The sequence below is a fragment of the Taurulus bubalis genome (assembly GCF_910589615.1).
Source record: "Taurulus bubalis genome assembly, chromosome: 3".
NCBI lineage: Eukaryota > Metazoa > Chordata > Actinopteri > Perciformes > Cottidae > Taurulus > Taurulus bubalis.
This window is the reverse complement of record NC_136591.1, coordinates 16,127,752-16,145,616: the sequence shown is the minus strand read 5'-3', so window position 1 is coordinate 16,145,616 and position 17,865 is coordinate 16,127,752. Positions and strand designations below refer to the sequence as shown.

Here is a 17,865-nt window from a genome sequence, read left to right as displayed (position 1 = left end):
TAGTAGTCACTACAGGACCGACTACACTCCCCTTTGGAAATATCAGCGTTGTCCAATACAATCTTTTTGTGAGACACGTGGTACCTGGTTTTCACTGTCATGCAGTCACATGACTTGTGTTATTGTACTGCATGCTAGTGTCAGACCTGTTTCAGTGTGTGTGCCTTTTGCAAACACCAGACTTTATACAGAGAAGAGGAGAAAGACACAGCTTCTCTGTGCCTTGTGTGATCAATATATAGTCAACCAATGGACTGGGAAATGGGGCCAAATATCTATCTTTCACTGTTTACCAAAACATTCTCACTTATTTTATTTGGAATTTCTAAGAATTTCAATATTTTATATAAGAAAAATAAAACACATTTTACAAGAGTGGTGGGAGGCCAGTGAGCTGGAATGATTATGGGAAAAATGTTTTCCATTTCTTCTAAATGTTTCACTGAGAGTGTCTCCCAGCGGCATACAGTGACATATGTGTGGTTGTGTTAATTGTGAGGAGGGTGCTGATGTGTTAGCTGAGTGTGAGGGTTGGTACAGAGCACCAGCCCGTTCTAAAAGAACAAAAGAAAGATACATCCACTGGTTCCATGGCTCATGGTTAATTAACCAAGAAAGTCACACTGATTGTGCTTTTTAATGTTACTAATCTTACTTTCGATATAACCGTTCAATAATATGTTTTACAGGAGTCATGCAACCTAGCATGCATGCAAGTGGTTAAGGAAAGACATGAACAATAGAAGTGAAGGAGAGAGTCCAGAGGCCAGTAGAAATCAGTACAGGGGAATGTGGTTTTAGTGAAGCGGTCTGTTGTTCAGCAGGGATGGGACATGGGATACTCTCCTTGGGCAGAGAGAGGGATGAGAGGAGGAGGAGGAGGAGAAGCTTTTAGACAGGGGGTCTCGAAGCTCCTGCTGTGACCTCAGGACAACAGAGCAGCATTATGGGGACAACAACAACCTCTCTCTCACGGTCTCTCTTTCCTCTCATCACATGGCGCTCTCTCCCATGCTCTCCTTTCATAAACACCTATCCAGTTCCAGTGTCTGAAGAGCAGCAGAAACCTAAGAACATCAGTGTGTGTGTTTGTTTGTGTGTAAATTACATCATCCACTTCCATTTCCGAAGTATTGTGTCACGCTATCATGTGTGCACAGTACCTAACTTGTAGTTTCTGGACACCGTCAAACAGGACTAAAAGCACCTGCTCCTATAAAGTGTGTGTGTGTGTGTGTGTGTGTGTGTGTGTGTGTGTGTGTGTGTGTGTGTGTGTGTGTGTGTGTGTGTGTGTGTGTGTGTGTGTGTGTGTAGGGATGATGGAGTGGTCTTTTGCTCTTGGCAAGTGTGTCCATCTGTTCTCTTTCATTACCTCATTCCTCAAGAGTTGGAAAGGGAGGTTCAGGTTAATATTATATGATATAAAGATAATTCTCCATGCTAACTGATACAAACATGAAATGAAAGGTTCTATAGTGTAATTCCTCTGAGAGATTCTTGCACGCTTAATAAATACAGATTTAGCTCTTCGTATCCTTTGTTATTTTACATCAAATGGCTCAGTGTTTCTGCCACTCTGCCGGTGCTGAGCTGCACATGAAACAGTAACAGAAAGACTGAGCATTCAAAATGTCATGATATTTGTTTCTTAGATGAAAGAGTGCTTTGGGTGGACGTATGGAGTCAGTGACTGGAGCTATTAGAGGTTGAATTGAAACGTTGTGTATTGTCTGTGCCAACATCTTTGTTGCCCAGCGGCTCGTTGCTGTGACTGGGCTCTTATTTATGGTTATCTAGTAGTAGTGTGAGTGGGTGAGGGGATGTCTTTCCTTGGGTTTGCTGTTCGGCCCTTTGCACCAGCAGCATGAGGCGTGCTCACCAAATGTGGAGCTCAGAGCTCGGTAGTTTCAGACAGCAGTGAGTGGCCCAGTAAAGAAGTTTCAGTTAAGTGGTGGTCCTCTGGAGAATAAGTTCAGTAAGAACCCTTTGCGGCATCGTCCATCACTGGCCATGTTATCCTGTGTTTCAGGCAAGACTGGAACTCCTTGGTTGCATTTCGAAAGGTCGCTGACGAATGTGGTCGAAGTTTAAACTTATTGAACTTTGAGGCAAGCGAGGCGTAAAATCCAAGTAGGATGTAACACCCAAGACTGCGCTGCTGTAGGCTAGTGTCTTCACTATCAAAGCATCTCTCAACGATGTCTGAAATGCCGATGCCAGAGCAACTGAATGTGCAACAGTGATTGGCCAGATTTGCAGAGATGTGAAAGTAGAACTCTCAAACTCTCTTTTTTCATTTTTCAAACAGCTACTTCTGTCACTTTCCATTCGCAGAGGCAAGTGCAAGGCCCTACAAGAGAGACTTTAGGAGACTATATATAGAAGATATATAAGACTGTTGTAATATTGGTCTGTCAACAAGACTCCGACCTTATTCATCTTAAGCATACTGAGGCCTTGAGTCCTAGTACAACAGTACATGTACCATGTATTGTAAAAGTTTGAATTGTATAGATTGGAATTCTTTCTTGTTTGGTTAGCCAGTGAGTCAGATACATTTAGACATTTATTTCAGAGTAAAAAAATGCCCCAAACACAGTTTGATGTAGCTACATTTGACTTGATCAAATATTGACCTCGAGCATGAAAATAATCAGTGGTCGTCTCTGTATTTGTGCTATAGCTGTGCCCGACTGATCACAATACATTTCCATCTTCGAAATGGACAACCTCTCTCGCCTGACTGTTTCCTAGATTACTAAATGACGATCTGGACAGGTCATTAGAGAGAGCAGATGATCTGTATGTGAACGGGTAAATCAAGAGGTGGCAGCCTCACTTGCCCGTTCACCACTTGGCTGCCATGATCTCCCCCAGCTCTTTACCACAGCTGCCCTTTAGGAGTCTCAGCCACAAACCACATCCAGCTACAGCTGGTCAGTCAGAGTCGCCATTCCTAAGTAAACCTTCCAATGATCAGTTTTTAAGTTCATCCCCTCTTCTCTTCCTTGACCAATTGGTGCCGCAGGACATTGAATAGGATCATTTCCCCTCACGCAGCTTTGAGTTGTGACAAAGGAAGGATTTGATTGCAGTCCTTTCTGGCCCTCTCATGCTTTCAATGTTTGAATTTTAATCCAATTCCAGCCTTTTAAGTCAATTTCCTGTTTTCTCAAGTTCTCTGTCTATCTTATCTGTTTCAGTTCAGTTCAAATATTCACTTTTGGCATGTTATCTGTGGTGAGTATCCACATGCTGCCAGTTTTTCTCTCAGTAATACCTGAACTTGGAGTCTCCCTGCTCATTGGTCATTTCCACATGTCTCTGGTTGCTTCTGCTCTTCATCTGCTTGCATTTTGTCCAGATAAGCATTAAGCAGGGTGTTGACCAAGCAATAGGGAGTCGACAGACAGTTTTCTGGTGTGGTTCCATTTTGAGATGACGCAGTAAAGTGGAGGGACCTCAGAGGGGTGGTGCGTAATCAGGCTGCTGTTGAGGCAAGATGGGAAGCCTTTGGGAGGCAGAGATCAGCTGACATCAGATGACTGTTGTGCAAGAAGAGAAAAAGAAAGACAAAAAGTATCCATCTTGAGTCGTTTAGTTTATTATTTAGTCCATAAATCAAGCATTTTCTCAACAAGAAAATCTGCCAACAGAGTAAGATAGTGGGTTTTGGTTGTCATAACACAATACAAGACAGAATGAGGCACTGGCATTAGGAAAATTACCACTGAACAAGTGAAATAATATTTGTTTAAAAGGAGGTGATTTTAAAGAATATTAGGTTTTGGCTAAAGATTTGGCAGTTTAATTTCAAAGGAAATTTGCAGGAAGCTTTGGACAACTGTGGTCGACTGTGGCTCAGTGGTAGAGCAGGTTCGTCCTTCAATCAGAGGATCGGTGGTTCAATCCCTGGCTCCGCTAGTCCACGTCGATGTGTCCTTGGGCAAGACACTTAACCCCCAAATTGCTCCTGTGGTATATGTATAGGAATGAATGGTTAGTTAGTCCTGATGGACAGGTGGCACCTTGCATGGTAGCTCCTCCCATCAGTGTGTGAATGATGACAAGTAGTGTTAAAGAGCTTTGAGTGGTCAAGAGACTGGAAATTTGAGTTGAAGTGTCAAATGACAATTTCCCCATTAACACTACAGCTGTTACTGTTTAGTATATATTCCTTGGATATTTTCTTTGTTTTTGATGAATATTGATCAGTCACAAGTATGTGAATCATACTCAAATCACATTCATGTTCCTCTGGCATTTTTCTCTGCACTGAATGCAACTGCAGGGCTCCTTACTCAGCACCAGTGCTCCCTCTTGTGGTTAAATAAGAAAACACAACCTCTTCTCTTTTGTCATTTGTAGAAGGTGGCACTTCAAACAAGTAATTATAATTAGACATGGAATTACAATTACAAAGAACACTACCATGACTAATTATTGATCACACATCAGCATTTTTAATTATGTTAGATATGACTTTTCTATGTGCTCTAAGAGTGCCCTTAGACTTGTGTCGTGTCATGCAGCGGCTTGGAGCCCAAGATAAATGTCCCAATAATGGACCATAAGGTATATCTTATCTTATCTCATCTGGACATGCAGAGAGCTTCATGGTTGGGTGGCAGCTGTTCATTATGGACTCTAAGTCAGGTGTTGAGCACTCAGCGGTGAAATCCTCCGTGTCTATTATCCCCTGAACTTGGAGTGTTTTTCTTATGGACTAAAAGTCCGGATATCTGGGCTCTTCCGCTTTAATTCTGACATGTTGTCTCCCTGTCTATTGTAAGTCCTCCAGCTTTATCAAAGAGCAATACTTCATTGCTTTATTTCCCCTTTAACAATTCCCCTAAAGTAACCTTCACCACACATCACCTGTCCTTCTCACCAGGCTGGAGAGAAGCACTACCACCCAACGTGTGCCCGCTGTGCCCGCTGTGAGCAGATGTTTGCAGAGGGAGAAGAAATGTACCTACAAGGTAAAATCTGTTTTTGAGACTCGAGGCAAATCCCTTCCAATCTGTTTTCTATCTTAAAGATCTTTTATAACTCCAAATGTCAGAGTCGGTTGGCTTTGTGCTGGTGCCTGACCACAGAGGATCCAAACCTAAAGCACATGACTGATTGGTTGACAATAAGAAGTTAAAGAAGAGCAACGATCTAATGGTGACGGCATTAATGTCACTCTGTTCCCTTTCTCTTCACTCTTTTCTTCCTGTATCTAACTGTCAACGTCTGTCTTCAATCTCTAGTTCCTCTCTCACAGTCACAGTTTAGCCCCAATGCATCATGGGTCTCCTGGTTCCAGCTGCAATGTTAGCCTGAGTCCCGGCACACTCATGAGGTGTTACTGACTGCTGCGGCTCACTTCAACTCGTATTGACCTACTACGTGTCTCTGTGGTGGGAAGTGGTTTATGGTGAAGAAAAGATGTCTGAAACCATTATTAAGAAAAATAGATGCAACAGAAAAAGATGTTGTTTTTTTAGCTTCATCTTGAATCAATGAATTTATCACTTTTTTATCAACATGTACTTTCTTTTCTAATGCCAGTATGTCAATTAGTCTTTGTATTAAAAAAAGCTAGATACAGAAAAACAGAACATACAAGCTAATAAACGGGGGGCAAGAAAAATATTACATGTATAACAAGAAGTCTCGACAAGGACAATGATGTAAATGATGATGTTTACAAATGAATTATACTCATTCATAATTATTGGTTAGCCCATACCCAAAGTAGGCTACATACATAAACATAAGTCTTGAAGACCTGAAGATGGCACCAGATGGCACCAAAGTTACAGCCTTTAGGAACCCAGAGGAGAGCTTCTGGTGTTACAGCAGGTACATAGAGGAATATAAAGAAAGTATATCAAATAAAAAAATAACAATAGACCACAAACAGAAACTATAAAAGAACAATTTGACTCAAAATTACAATGTAAAAAGTAAAAAATACCATAATAGTTTAATATATAATCAAATGTAATAAATAGTATACCCGAGTCAGATACTAGTTAGTCCGTGGTGTAGCTCCAGAGGATCATGACGTCTGAACCCCTCCTAAAGCAGCTGAGATCGATCTGGACCTGATCCACCAGCATTGTCGTCCAGCGACAACGTAAAGGACGTGTGTGAAAGTCTGGAAACAACGTGACACTTCCTGTCTGTGTCTCTGTGTCTGCAGGGTCGTCCATCTGGCATCCACCCTGCAGACAAGCAGCCAAGCAGGAGGAGAAGAGCAAGGTGGGTGGAAAAGATGGCCGAGCCACGGCTGAGATATGACGCTCAGGGCTCTCTGTTACAGATCCTCAAATAGAACAAAAGTACCAAAACTTCGAGTTTTTTATGATTGTGCAGCTGTAAATAGGGATATAATATTAGTTCAAATAAAAAGCTAAGAATACAAAAGCACTTTCTTTTGTTTTCCTCATGAGAACTACAACTTTACTCAACAATTTTACAGACATCTTTGGCTTTCTTGTGTTTTAACCTGATCAATAAGCAGCCAAAGGACCTGCTGTTTGTCTAACATGTCTTTGTGTACAAAACGGATCTCATGGAGCCTCGACCCTACAACCACAGTCAAAAGTCTTCCATGTGTAAAATATTTTATACTGTACAACAAGAAAACAAGAAATGTTGCTCTCAGAAGTATTAGGACCCTTTTCATAAATCTTTGGACAGCTTTTATCATATCTGGCCAACAGAGAAATTGACCCAACCAGACACGTTCCTCTGGATTCTGGACACCAGAGAAATATGATTAGAGCAGTATTGCAAGCAGTTGTAAATGTAAGTATTGGACATATTTAACAAACAAACTGGTTGGTTCTAGTAGCTATGACAAGTTCAACCTGTGAACCTCAAGACAAATAAGTACAGGGAGGATGTGACCGATCCCAGTGAAGAAGAGGAGGGGTTGAGTTCAGCAGCCTTCAGCCTCACAGACACATGTCTATCCTCATTCCTCCCCAGAAGCAGGTCCGGATACAGCTCAATGCCGTCCCTGAGCAGCAGGTTGGTGCTCGTTAACGTCCCTGCACCCGCCAAACCCACCGGACCCACAACCCTCTGCTGCATGGGCTGTCCTACCTGTTGACACCATGTTACATTATTGGCTTCACGTTGTGCAGCAGCTGTAAAGTGCTGATGGAGCTGTAACATTCTGCTCATCAGTCTGCATGTAGGGATTGAATGAGGACGTAGAGAGGAGGGGTGTTGTCAGTTGGATCTGTATCTGAAGAGTTTGACACTCACACTTGACCCACATGACCATGCAAGATGATTTGAACTACCAATAAGGGAAAAGTCCTTGTGTGCTTTAACAATAACTGTTACACTAATAGCATTGTGATACTTTGTGCACATAATGGAAAGAAAATGTGCTCTTTGGTGAACAAAATGTACCAGCAATGAAAATAATAGTTCATGCTTAGGGTATAGTTTAACGGAATACTCAAATGCGTTTCTCTCTTTTTTATCATTATAAATGGAATATCTTTTGTTTTTGAATAGTTTGGAGCACGAAACAAGCAGTTTGAATATGTTTAGTATTTTCTGACATTTTACAGGCAAAAATAAATCTAATTGGTTAATTAATCAATTTAAAAAATGGGATTTATTCTTGCAGAATGCAATATCTAACTAACTATTGTACGACTGCAGTAGTTAGATAGATAGTTAGATAACTAACTACTGTACATGCAGTACTGAAGAAAGTTTAATGAATGTATCCAATATATTTGAAAATGACTGAGTATTTGTGTGTGTTTTAGGTGACCCGGACTTCATCCGAGAGCATAACTTCAGTCCCAGCATCCAGCGCCTCGGGCTCTCCCAGCAGAGTCATCTACGTAAGACTGCACCACCTCTACTCACCACCAGGGGCAGCAGCAGCACATAGTTCAGCTTTTTCCTGCAGCATTATGTTTTTTATTCATCTTTGGTTAATAAAACAGATTAATGCCAGGACATGATGGCTAAATGATGAACGCTTTCTTGTTACTGCTGCCAGGCCAAACTCGGAGATGAGATGCTGGACTACAAGGACCTGGCAGCCCTCCCAAAGACCAAGGCCATCTACAACATAGACAGGCCTGACATGCTGTCCTACTCTCCATACGTCAGCTACCCGTCTGAGGAAAGACACTACGGAGAGGTAGACCTCAGGCTTTCACTTCTTTCTGACTCACACCTCTCTAGTCCAGTGGTGGAAATACCCTTGGTACATTTCAACTTGAGGCAAAAGCATGTTGGAAAGGCAGCTATGGACTCTCAAGGTTAAATCTCAAAAAGCTACTAATATATTGGATGTATATATATATATATATATATATATATATATATATATATATATATATATATATATATGCATTAATTTTTTGACCTTGCTATCCCTCCATCATCGCCCTCCCCCGACTGATGCAGACAGTAAAGTCAGCATCAGTCATCCATCAACGCCATGCTTGCTTCTCTCTCACAAACAGCCGTTCCTTTGCAGCAGTCACAGTCTCATGCACTTCCTTCAGCTCGTCATGCTGACATTGATCCATCCTTCTCATGTGTGGATGGTTAACTCATAACCTCACATATGAGTTTGTCCTAATCATCGGCTTCTCTCCCTCTTCATCTGCAGTCCCCCCAGCTGCTTTCTCCTACTCCTACTGAGGTAATATGATGCGCTGTCACTGTGGACAGCACACACCCTTCATCAGTGTGTATGTGTGTGTGTGTGTGTGTGTGTGTGTGTGTGTGTGTGTGTGTGTGTGCATGCGCACATGCGTGCGTGCATGTTTAATATATGTGTCTTAATTGTCCATACAGATGATGCTGTTTCAATAATAAAGCAATCTTGACATTGGTAAATAAAACAATGTTTTTTTTAAGTAAATATGAGACTTTAACAATTAGTTTTCTAAGACCACTGCTGACTGTACATCATGATAATGATCAACACTTGGAACATTTGTGTGCCTTTATTTCAGTTTGTCATATTTATCAGAGGACACTTCTGACTTCATAAACACTGTTGATCCATGTTTGTAATCAACCTGAACTGCTCCTGGACATATCGATATGCATTCCCCTGACTCGTTGTCTTGGCCTCAGCCTCATATTTCTTCAATCTTTTGTTTGCCTTGTGCAACATGATTGATCCATCTCATTAGGAATATATCGGAGATGGAGTCATGCTCACATTCCTGTCTAGTACTGTAATGACCGAGGGAGGGAATGTTTGTTTCTCATTAGAAGGCGCTGACTTTTTTGACTTTATGTGTTCTACCAGGGCGATGGGGAGAAGTCACCCCGTCAGCGAAGGCCCTCCAGCCCCAGCTCTAACAGCTCCCTGGGGGGTTTTGGACGTTACACCCCCTGCCGCTCCCCCCAGAATTACAGCCGTCCAGGTACGCAACCATGACACACAGCCGTTGTGTTGAGTTTGAATTTCTGTATTTGTTAATTACCCATGTTTACGGTCATACTACATGCAGATTACTCTGTTGGCCTACATTTCTTCTTCTTAATGGATGACAGTGAAATAGGCAGTTGGAGAAAAAATGCTTCCTTAAATTATCTAGATTATTTTGATGTGAATTTACTCCAAACTCCGGTTGGTCCGGGCGCTGCACAGAGGAGCCCTCTAGCATCTGCATGTGAGGACTTTGCTTTCAACTAGCTTCAATGTAAACCCATCTAAGTATTTAACTCTCAGTTCAACTGATGTAAGTAGGTGGGATGGAAGGTGGATGGGTCAAACAAACACAGGACTTTCATCCAGGAGACCACTATTCATGTCCCGTGCCAAACTGAAAGTAAACGTTGACATTTTGTTGTGTCAGTCTTTGGTCACTAGAGTCCTTCACGTTAGTCACAACAACATGTGACATGCCGTAGCTGATGTAAAACTCACGTAGAGGGATACCTAGAGTATCGTAGTTTGAAACTTTGGGCCACTGACCAAGTGATGGGATTTGTCAAGTTGGGTATGAGAAGGTGTTGTATTGGTGATCTTAGCAGATGTCTGTAGCTGCTCATCTCTGCTGCAGGTTAGAGGCTTCATGCTACATTAGCTGCACTAGCATTACACACTTACATTACGACTGAACTGTCTGTGGTCTTAAATGTGGGTAATAAAGACGTCACACACTGTTTTCCTACTCAAAGACGTTGATAAAGTCTATCTTAGAGCTTTTGCCAATGCCTTGTGTCCTTAATTCTTCTATTTTACCTTTTGAGGAGCGTGATAGGACTTGCATTATGAAATTACAATAGGCCTATCATTTGTACACGACTTAAATAGCAAAATATTATTATAATTGTATGTTTGATCAATATTTAAGGCTTTACTGTGTGATGTTGATGTTTTGTAAAAGGACCACATGTGCTATTCCAATATTTTCCATGAAGCTTAATACCCTCACACGTTTAGCCATTGACTCAACATTTTTCCTGTGATCTGATTGGACATTCAGGGCCAGAGGTACACCTTGGTGGTAGAAACAGCAGCCAGGCCTATGACTCCTGTTCACTCCCTTTGCGTCCAAACCTCATGGGGGCCATTAAGTACCCGTCCACCTGGGCCAGGGAGTCATCTTCCCTCCATGTGTGCTCTGCTGCTGGGGCTGAAGGGAGTGGTGGTGGTGTAGGTAGTGGCAAGTACTCGCCCACACCAGCAGGTGGCAGTGCAGGCTTGTCTTTTCACCTAAACCCCACCACCCTGGCCATGCTGCAGCAGCACAACTACGTCCCTTACTTCAGAGGTATCAAAGCACGCTGAGACCAAGACCTGGTCAGATACAGACAATGGACCACTTGCTGAAATCATTGCACCTTCGACAGAAACTAAAACCGTCACGATCTATCAAAAAGCTCTTATTTGAAAGGGGGTTCAAAGGGCCCCAAAAGCGGGGTTTCCTCGTGTTCCCCAAATAGAACAGAAGCATACAAAACCTTGGATTTAGGATCAAAAACATGAAACTGAAGCGGGTTTCCCCACTGCAGCAAGTGCCAGTCCTCTCTGTATTTGACTGAGACCGAAGGTCCTAAAGAATGGAGTGCTGTGATACAACCGCGGAGCTGACTTTACTTGGCATGGGCTGTGGTTAAGTACCAAATTAACCATGTGTTGGAAACTCACTCTCTGGGTCTTTCGGTTCACCATAGATCATGAGTCATAATGGGAAACAGAACGCCTGACCTGGTGTCTGTAACCGCTGTCTGATCACTCTTTTCCTTGTTTCTTGAACCAAAGCCATGACACTGCTAATTATATTCACAATACCACACACCCCTGAAATCAACATCACAAACCAGTGCTGTATGCATTCCCCTTGCACGCTGTAACCCCTGCAGAAAGGCTTTTCAAACCACCTCCCTTTGCTTCATCTTACCCCATCCCCTGATCTTCCTCGCCCTCAGGGTTCAAACAGGACCCCCTACCTGACCCTAAACCTAGGACATCCCTGCATCTCAGTTTACCTCCTCCTAACGGTAAAAGACCACCAGTCTTTCTCTTTTCTGTGTCTCCCCTCCCCCAGTGGAATGGTTAGCAGGTTTTGTGATGTTGTTGTCCCATATCGTGGTGTTGGTACATAGGACCCTCAGAGGTCTCATTCTGCCTGCCCTGTTCACTTGTGTCTGTGGACGTGGTTGTTGTAGTGCATGGTTTACTGGACCCTGATACATATGGCATTAGGAGGGAGGTTCCTTTTTGTGCTTGTCTCTTCAAGTTGTTGCCCTGATTGTTTGCCTGCCTTTGACTTCTAATCTACCGTGTTGTTTCCCCTGAATGAACACCTGTTCGTTGTCATGTCAACGCGTTATTCCTTTGGTGTGAACTTGCTTACAACCTTGATATGAATCTGAAAGACAGTGCAGGCTTTATGTTTTGATGATAAAAAGCCACTGAGGTTTCCAGGAAGGGTGATGAGAAAGTATTGTTTTGGCTAAACAATACTTTACAATAATAATAAATAATAATATTATCAGCAAATGCATTCCTTGCAAACAGCTCGCTTGACCAAAGCACTGACAGATATAACAGATATAGAGATGAGTCAGCACTATTCCTGAGACTATATATCTGGTATCTGGAGACTATATATCTGGTATAGGAAAAGTTTTGAAAAGTTGAAATTCATTTGAATGTACCTCAATTAGCTTTATCGTAAACTATGTAGTTGAATTGTTCCATTCATTAGGTGATCGCTGCCTCACAGTTGTAATTTACAAAGGCAGCAGCATTACCTTCAACACTTTCCATCTGTAGTGACCAGTCTAATGTGCTTCCACTCATTAAGTTTATCTACCCAGTGCACTGACTAGTTTTCTTCATCTAGTGTTAGCGAAACTAGCGTAGTTTAGCTTTATCTTGAATCCCTCTGCTCTTCTTGACAAGAACCCCCTGTGCTGCATTCAAGTACTAGGATGAGCCCGTTTCAGTACAAGGATGAGCCAGGCGTCCATGCTTGCCAAGGTGCTAGTGACCTGCTGGTTCGGTTCCTAAGGCCGGGCTATCCTGATGCTTACCTCTCGAGGTCGATGCCTCAACCAGCTGTGCAGGGCAGGTCTTGCCATGAAGAGCAGTGGAACTCATAATTACTACTAAAGCTTCGACGGACATTTTACGAATGCCTCCTGCTGCTACTCAAGGCCAGTCCTGTTGCGTTCATACACTACATGTTGTATTTAAATACATCGTAACTAAGTCAAGTTTCTTTTCAAAGTGTGGCAGTCTTTTGCAGTGACAGCCCTAATTTAAAGAGTTCCAACAGCAACAAGAAGTTCTCCTGGAGGGGAACACTTTTGCCTTCAGAGGCATGTCATTCTGTACTACAGAGGCCTGGCAGCATGAACACATTTTTCTGACACGTGCTTGCTGATTAAAAGGAAGAGCTAGTGAGGGAAGCAGCATGAGCCTCCACTCCAACATTTGCACAGAAAATCACGAACACGCGGTCCAGGGTTTTGGCGGTTTTTCCATGACAGGGTGGAGAGGCTGAGAGGAGTTCTCCGATGGGGAAGATGAAAGAGAGGAGGGGTACAGAGGAATGAAACAGCCAGAGCGCGCCGAGCAGTAATTTGGGGCCTGGTTGCCAGTTGCATTGGCTTAAAAGGCAGTGTGCCGCTGCTGGGTTCAGGCCTTAGCGGTTCCTAACACACCGTGAAAGACGTCTATTTGTTTTCAACAGGCAACAGGCTCATGCTTTAAAGAGCGGTCTGATTTCCTCATACAAGTTGCTGTGGTGCTAAGACATAAGCAACACTGTATTTAGATGTATTGTGTGTGATGGAGATTGAGGAAGAGTTGCATGGTTTTGCTTTTATTTACATGATTTCTTGTTAATGATCCCCAAACCATCTTTTATATTTTCTTAATATGTCATTGTTTTATGATTATTGAATGGCCTCCACCTAACAAATGTGCAATCTGTTCACATGAATTATAACTCCTCCCCTGCCTAAATCCCCACACCTCATCACCTCCTACCTTAGCACCAGAGGTTTTATGGAGGATCTGCCTTACATTTAGACCTGCACTAATAGTGCTTTGGTTTGTGTGTGTGTGTGTGTGTGTGTGTGTGTGTGTGTGTGTGTGTGTGTGTGTGTGTGTGTGTGTGCGTGTGCGTGTGTGTGCGTGTGTGTGTTTATCGGCATGTGTGTGTGTGAGTTTGTGTGTGTGCAGGAGATCACTCAGACCAGCACTAACAGATGTCAGTGATCTCATCCACTTGCATCCAGATCGCTGCCGATGGTTCCTCTCTGTCTGAGGGAGAAGAGTGTGTGTTCAATCAACTAACACTCTCCCTCTCTCCCTCCCTCCCTGTGTCTTACTCCAAACTCTGGATGTAGCGTGTGTATTACTTTTGGTCTTAAGGGTGTCAGTGACTCAATCACCCAGCCTGCCTGTGATGTAACACAATGGCCCTGGTTGTGATCATAGATATACAACACACACATGATGCAGTCAGCAAAATGTTAATGTAATGCATTTACGCTTCAGCACTTCAAAAGTGGGCCAATATAATAAAAACCATAGGGTAACTTTCAGTGGCATTGTTTGCACTGACACGTAATAATAATCATAGAAATATTCAGAATATGTTGAATAAGAGCTGAGCATTGAGCTGTAAGCTAAGTGGGAAGTCATTGACACTTCGCTCAGCCCGGCCCAATTGCTATTTGTCAAGCCGCCAGAGTTACCGTGGAGCCCACACCGTCACTAACTGCACTGATAAATATTAGCAATGTTTTAGAGAAAAACTAAAAAGAGATTTCAGAGAGAAGCAGACCGAAGCTAAAACAGGTTAAAAAGTAAAAGATAGAAGCTAATGAGTATCACTATTACACAACGTTTAACCATGACTTGCTCCAAATCCACAAAAAAACAGGCTTTCCCAAAGCTCTAGCTTGCTTAAAACTAATCGTTAAAAAAAAATGTAAAAAAAGGCATTTGAATATATTAGGGGAGCTATGAAAAAAAAAATCCCAGTGACTGAGTATAAAATTCTGTCACATCAGAGAGAGATATTCGCAGAAGAAAAGTCCATGAACAACAGGGCGGAAATGGAGGAGAAGAATAACATTGGCTTCGGCTTATAAGCATCACCAGAAGTTATTGGACTGTGGTTGTGAGCAAGCGATCCATTGGTCTTCATTGCACCAAACTTGTATTTGTGATGTTGGGCTATATAAAATAAACTGAATTGCAGCCCACCTATAGACATAAGCGTTGGGTAAAACTAATATAATTGGAGATATAAGTGAGGTCTGGGTGAAGGGTGGGTGGTCTCTATCTATGTAAAAGTAGCCGCTGCTTGGCAATAAGATTGCAGCATGAGGTGGTTCAAACGCCTAGTACATCTTCCTGTGGTTGTCTTCCAGATGTTACACGTTGGCAGAACACCTAAAGGGGAGCTTCAGGATACTTTGGAGAGATTACATCCCAAAACTCACCAAATGCTCAGGGCTCCCAGGGAGATCTGGAAGATGCCGCAAGGGAAAAAGAGAGTTGGGCAGAGGGACAACGTGGTGTAACTTTATCTATGTGGTAGAATAAAAAATTCTACTGTATGCCTTTTGTCTCTCATCACTTAACATATCAGTAGGCTGCTAGGATTCTCTAAAAAGTCAGACATTGTTTCAGTACAATATATATAAACCCATGGCTGGGTTATCAAGTCACCTGCATCAATGTGATAATCAAAGCTTCATATTTGAGCATTCCTTATATGCTTACCTTAACGCTGCCTTTTTGCCCCAACACCCTTTGTTTCCCCCACTACCCTTTCCCTTTCGCCTTTTTTTTCTCCAATGCCCACCAAACTCCGTCCCCAACTGAAGGTAGTGAAAGTGGTCGGAGTACCCCCAGCTTATCCACCTATTCTGATGGCAAATCCCCTTCCTCTACTTCTACATACGTGGCTGCTCCCCGGCATTTCCACGTACCAGGTAGGCCATAACTGCACTGCTTGGCTTGCAACTCAACCTTTTCATTTGTCCTACATCTTTATGCATTATATAGAGTATGGTGCCATTAGTGACACTGAAAACACGGTTACGTTCACTATTAGAAGAAAAGGATGTGTCCTTATTTGATTAGATACTAAGGTTTAGGTTACCAACCAATACACCAAGACCAAGCTAAAAAGCACTGTCCCTTGTATCTCTAACTCAACATATCTACAAAACTTCAACCCATGGAGGTTAGAACATATTTGTATATGTCTAAGAAATAAACAAATTAAAGTTCATGATGAGACCAAATTCTATCCAGGTACATGCGGAAGTCTTGTGAAGTAATCAACTTGTGTTTATCGTGCAAGACTTTTTTTTATTTTGATCCTAAACCTCTACCTTAACTGAAAAATAACTTGTGGTAAATAGCTTGTTTCAACTGGATGAATGCCACTTGTACACGAGAAGCTGCATGTTTGTGGGATTTCATTCTTGACATAATAGACTCCACTCCATTCTCCAGTTTCATTCACAAAAATGTAAGAGAAAATTCAACCTTCGAGAAAACATGTGTGAATGCCAAGTTCTCTGAAATCACTCATTTCTGCGTCCTGAAATTGGATCTGTTTGTATTAGAGGCCCAATGCCTTTGTTCTGTAAAGGGAACAGTTGCCTTATGGGTTGTATTCTGTATACCTTGGTTACTGTTTGCTAATTTCAAAGTAATTTCTTTATGACAAAGATCTGACATGATATTGCCTCATTAAGTATAGAATGTACACTTGATTTGGACAATAGTTGACGAACATTATACCCTTCTGTGGCACAGAGGGGAATCTGTTTGATCCAACATATTCCTCCCATTGACTGTTACACTGTCAGTCATACAGGAAAAAAAACCTCCATGATGGAAGCAAGTTAAGTGGAAGAAACAGCCAACGATTATCCACTTAATGGCTTTCATAGTCATTGTACTTGTTGCATTTTATTTGGATATTGTTCCAGATACTGGCAGGCACTAAGACAAGCCAGGAGAATGACCCACATGGTTGTTTTACGGTGAGTCATGTTTCTGCTGGGGCCTAATGCGCTACAGTCACTAAGATAGATTAGATCATCCTCAGAGAAACATTCTGTCCTCCAGGATTGATGCAACAAGACGTACATTATCTTTCAACTCTTTCTCTAATGTTGTGAAGTGTATATTATTAATTATGGGGCCCTTTTTTGTTTGAAAATCTCTTAAGAATGCTAATATAAGTAGACTGATGGATGCCATGTGTGGTTCCTGATATTATTATTGTTCTTGTTGTCTTGATTGTTCTACCTCAAATAAGCTCCATTTCAACAAAGAACAACATATTGATATATTTTGAATATGTTGCATAAATAATATTAAAAGTGCTGATGTTTCTGATGTGCCATAATATTTGTGACAAATGTGTTGAATCAAGCTATACTGCGGCCCCCTTTTTTCTTCTTCAAAATATCTCATCCCTCAATAACTGCCAACTCATGCATCTTTTTCTCCATTCTCTCTCTTTCTTTCTCTCCCTCCCATGTTGGCTTCTTTTCTTTCCTCTGCGTCTGTTTACATCTTCAGAGACTCTGGTCAAAGATAATATCTATAGAAAACCCCCCATCTACAAACAGCATGGTACAGTCTCCTTCCTCTTAACACTTCCTCCTCTGGTCTGGTCTCTGCACGATGTGTTGCCCGCCGCCTGCCAGTCATCTGTTTATCCCAGTTCTCCTCCCTTTCCTAGAGCCTTCACTCATCTAGTCGACTGCATGGATCTACATGCATAGGGCTGGTGTAAGACTTCTGCCACCACTGTATAATAGCAAGGTTATAAAATCAAGGTTAAACATTTTGGGCAATCAATGTGTAACAAAACTAAGAAAAAAACCACAAATGTTTTGATGAAAGAAAGCAAACAATTGACCCCCCACATGTTGAAACATTAACAGAAAGTATGTTGCGTTTCTAACCACACCCTAATCAGTGATGTCACAGGAGATGTTTTTCATTAGGCGACAAATGAAAAACTCTTTCTGTGTCGAGCACAGGGAGCTCCCTGTGAGTGTAGATTTGGTAACAAAGAGTTATTTGGCACTCCAGTTAAATTCCAATATCTGATCTGACATTGCAACACTGATTTAGTTTCACATTCCAACCAATTTGGGACTGATTGTTGGAATTGGAGCTCTTGGATGTTACAGTAATTTGCTTACCTCGTTCATGCATGTCTGCACTCATCTCACCGGCTCATTTGTTGGTTTTCGTGGTAATGCTGTCACTGTGTTTTCCACTGTGAGAGGTTGGATCCATGATTCACTTTGTAAAGTGTCATCATTTAGTGTGGTTCAAATCTCTTTCTCTCCACTCTTTGTGTGTCC

At 42.1% G+C, this 17,865-nt stretch overlaps 1 protein-coding gene across 1 annotated transcript in view; it reads left to right on the top strand.

Annotated features, from left to right (window-relative positions):
• The window catches only part of ablim2 (actin binding LIM protein family, member 2), a 55,774-nt gene that overhangs the window by 25,490 nt on the left and 12,419 nt on the right, over positions 1-17,865 (top strand). Inside the window, exons 7-17 of the mRNA XM_079214619.1 lie at positions 4,895-4,982; positions 6,194-6,252; positions 6,985-7,026; positions 7,785-7,862; positions 8,024-8,167; positions 8,645-8,677; positions 9,296-9,413; positions 10,482-10,769; positions 11,428-11,499; positions 15,352-15,459; positions 17,069-17,122. Of these exons, the coding sequence (XP_079070745.1) occupies positions 4,895-4,982; positions 6,194-6,252; positions 6,985-7,026; positions 7,785-7,862; positions 8,024-8,167; positions 8,645-8,677; positions 9,296-9,413; positions 10,482-10,769; positions 11,428-11,499; positions 15,352-15,459; positions 17,069-17,122 (1,084 nt within the window). The remainder of the gene's footprint in view (positions 1-4,894; positions 4,983-6,193; positions 6,253-6,984; positions 7,027-7,784; positions 7,863-8,023; positions 8,168-8,644; positions 8,678-9,295; positions 9,414-10,481; positions 10,770-11,427; positions 11,500-15,351; positions 15,460-17,068; positions 17,123-17,865) is intronic.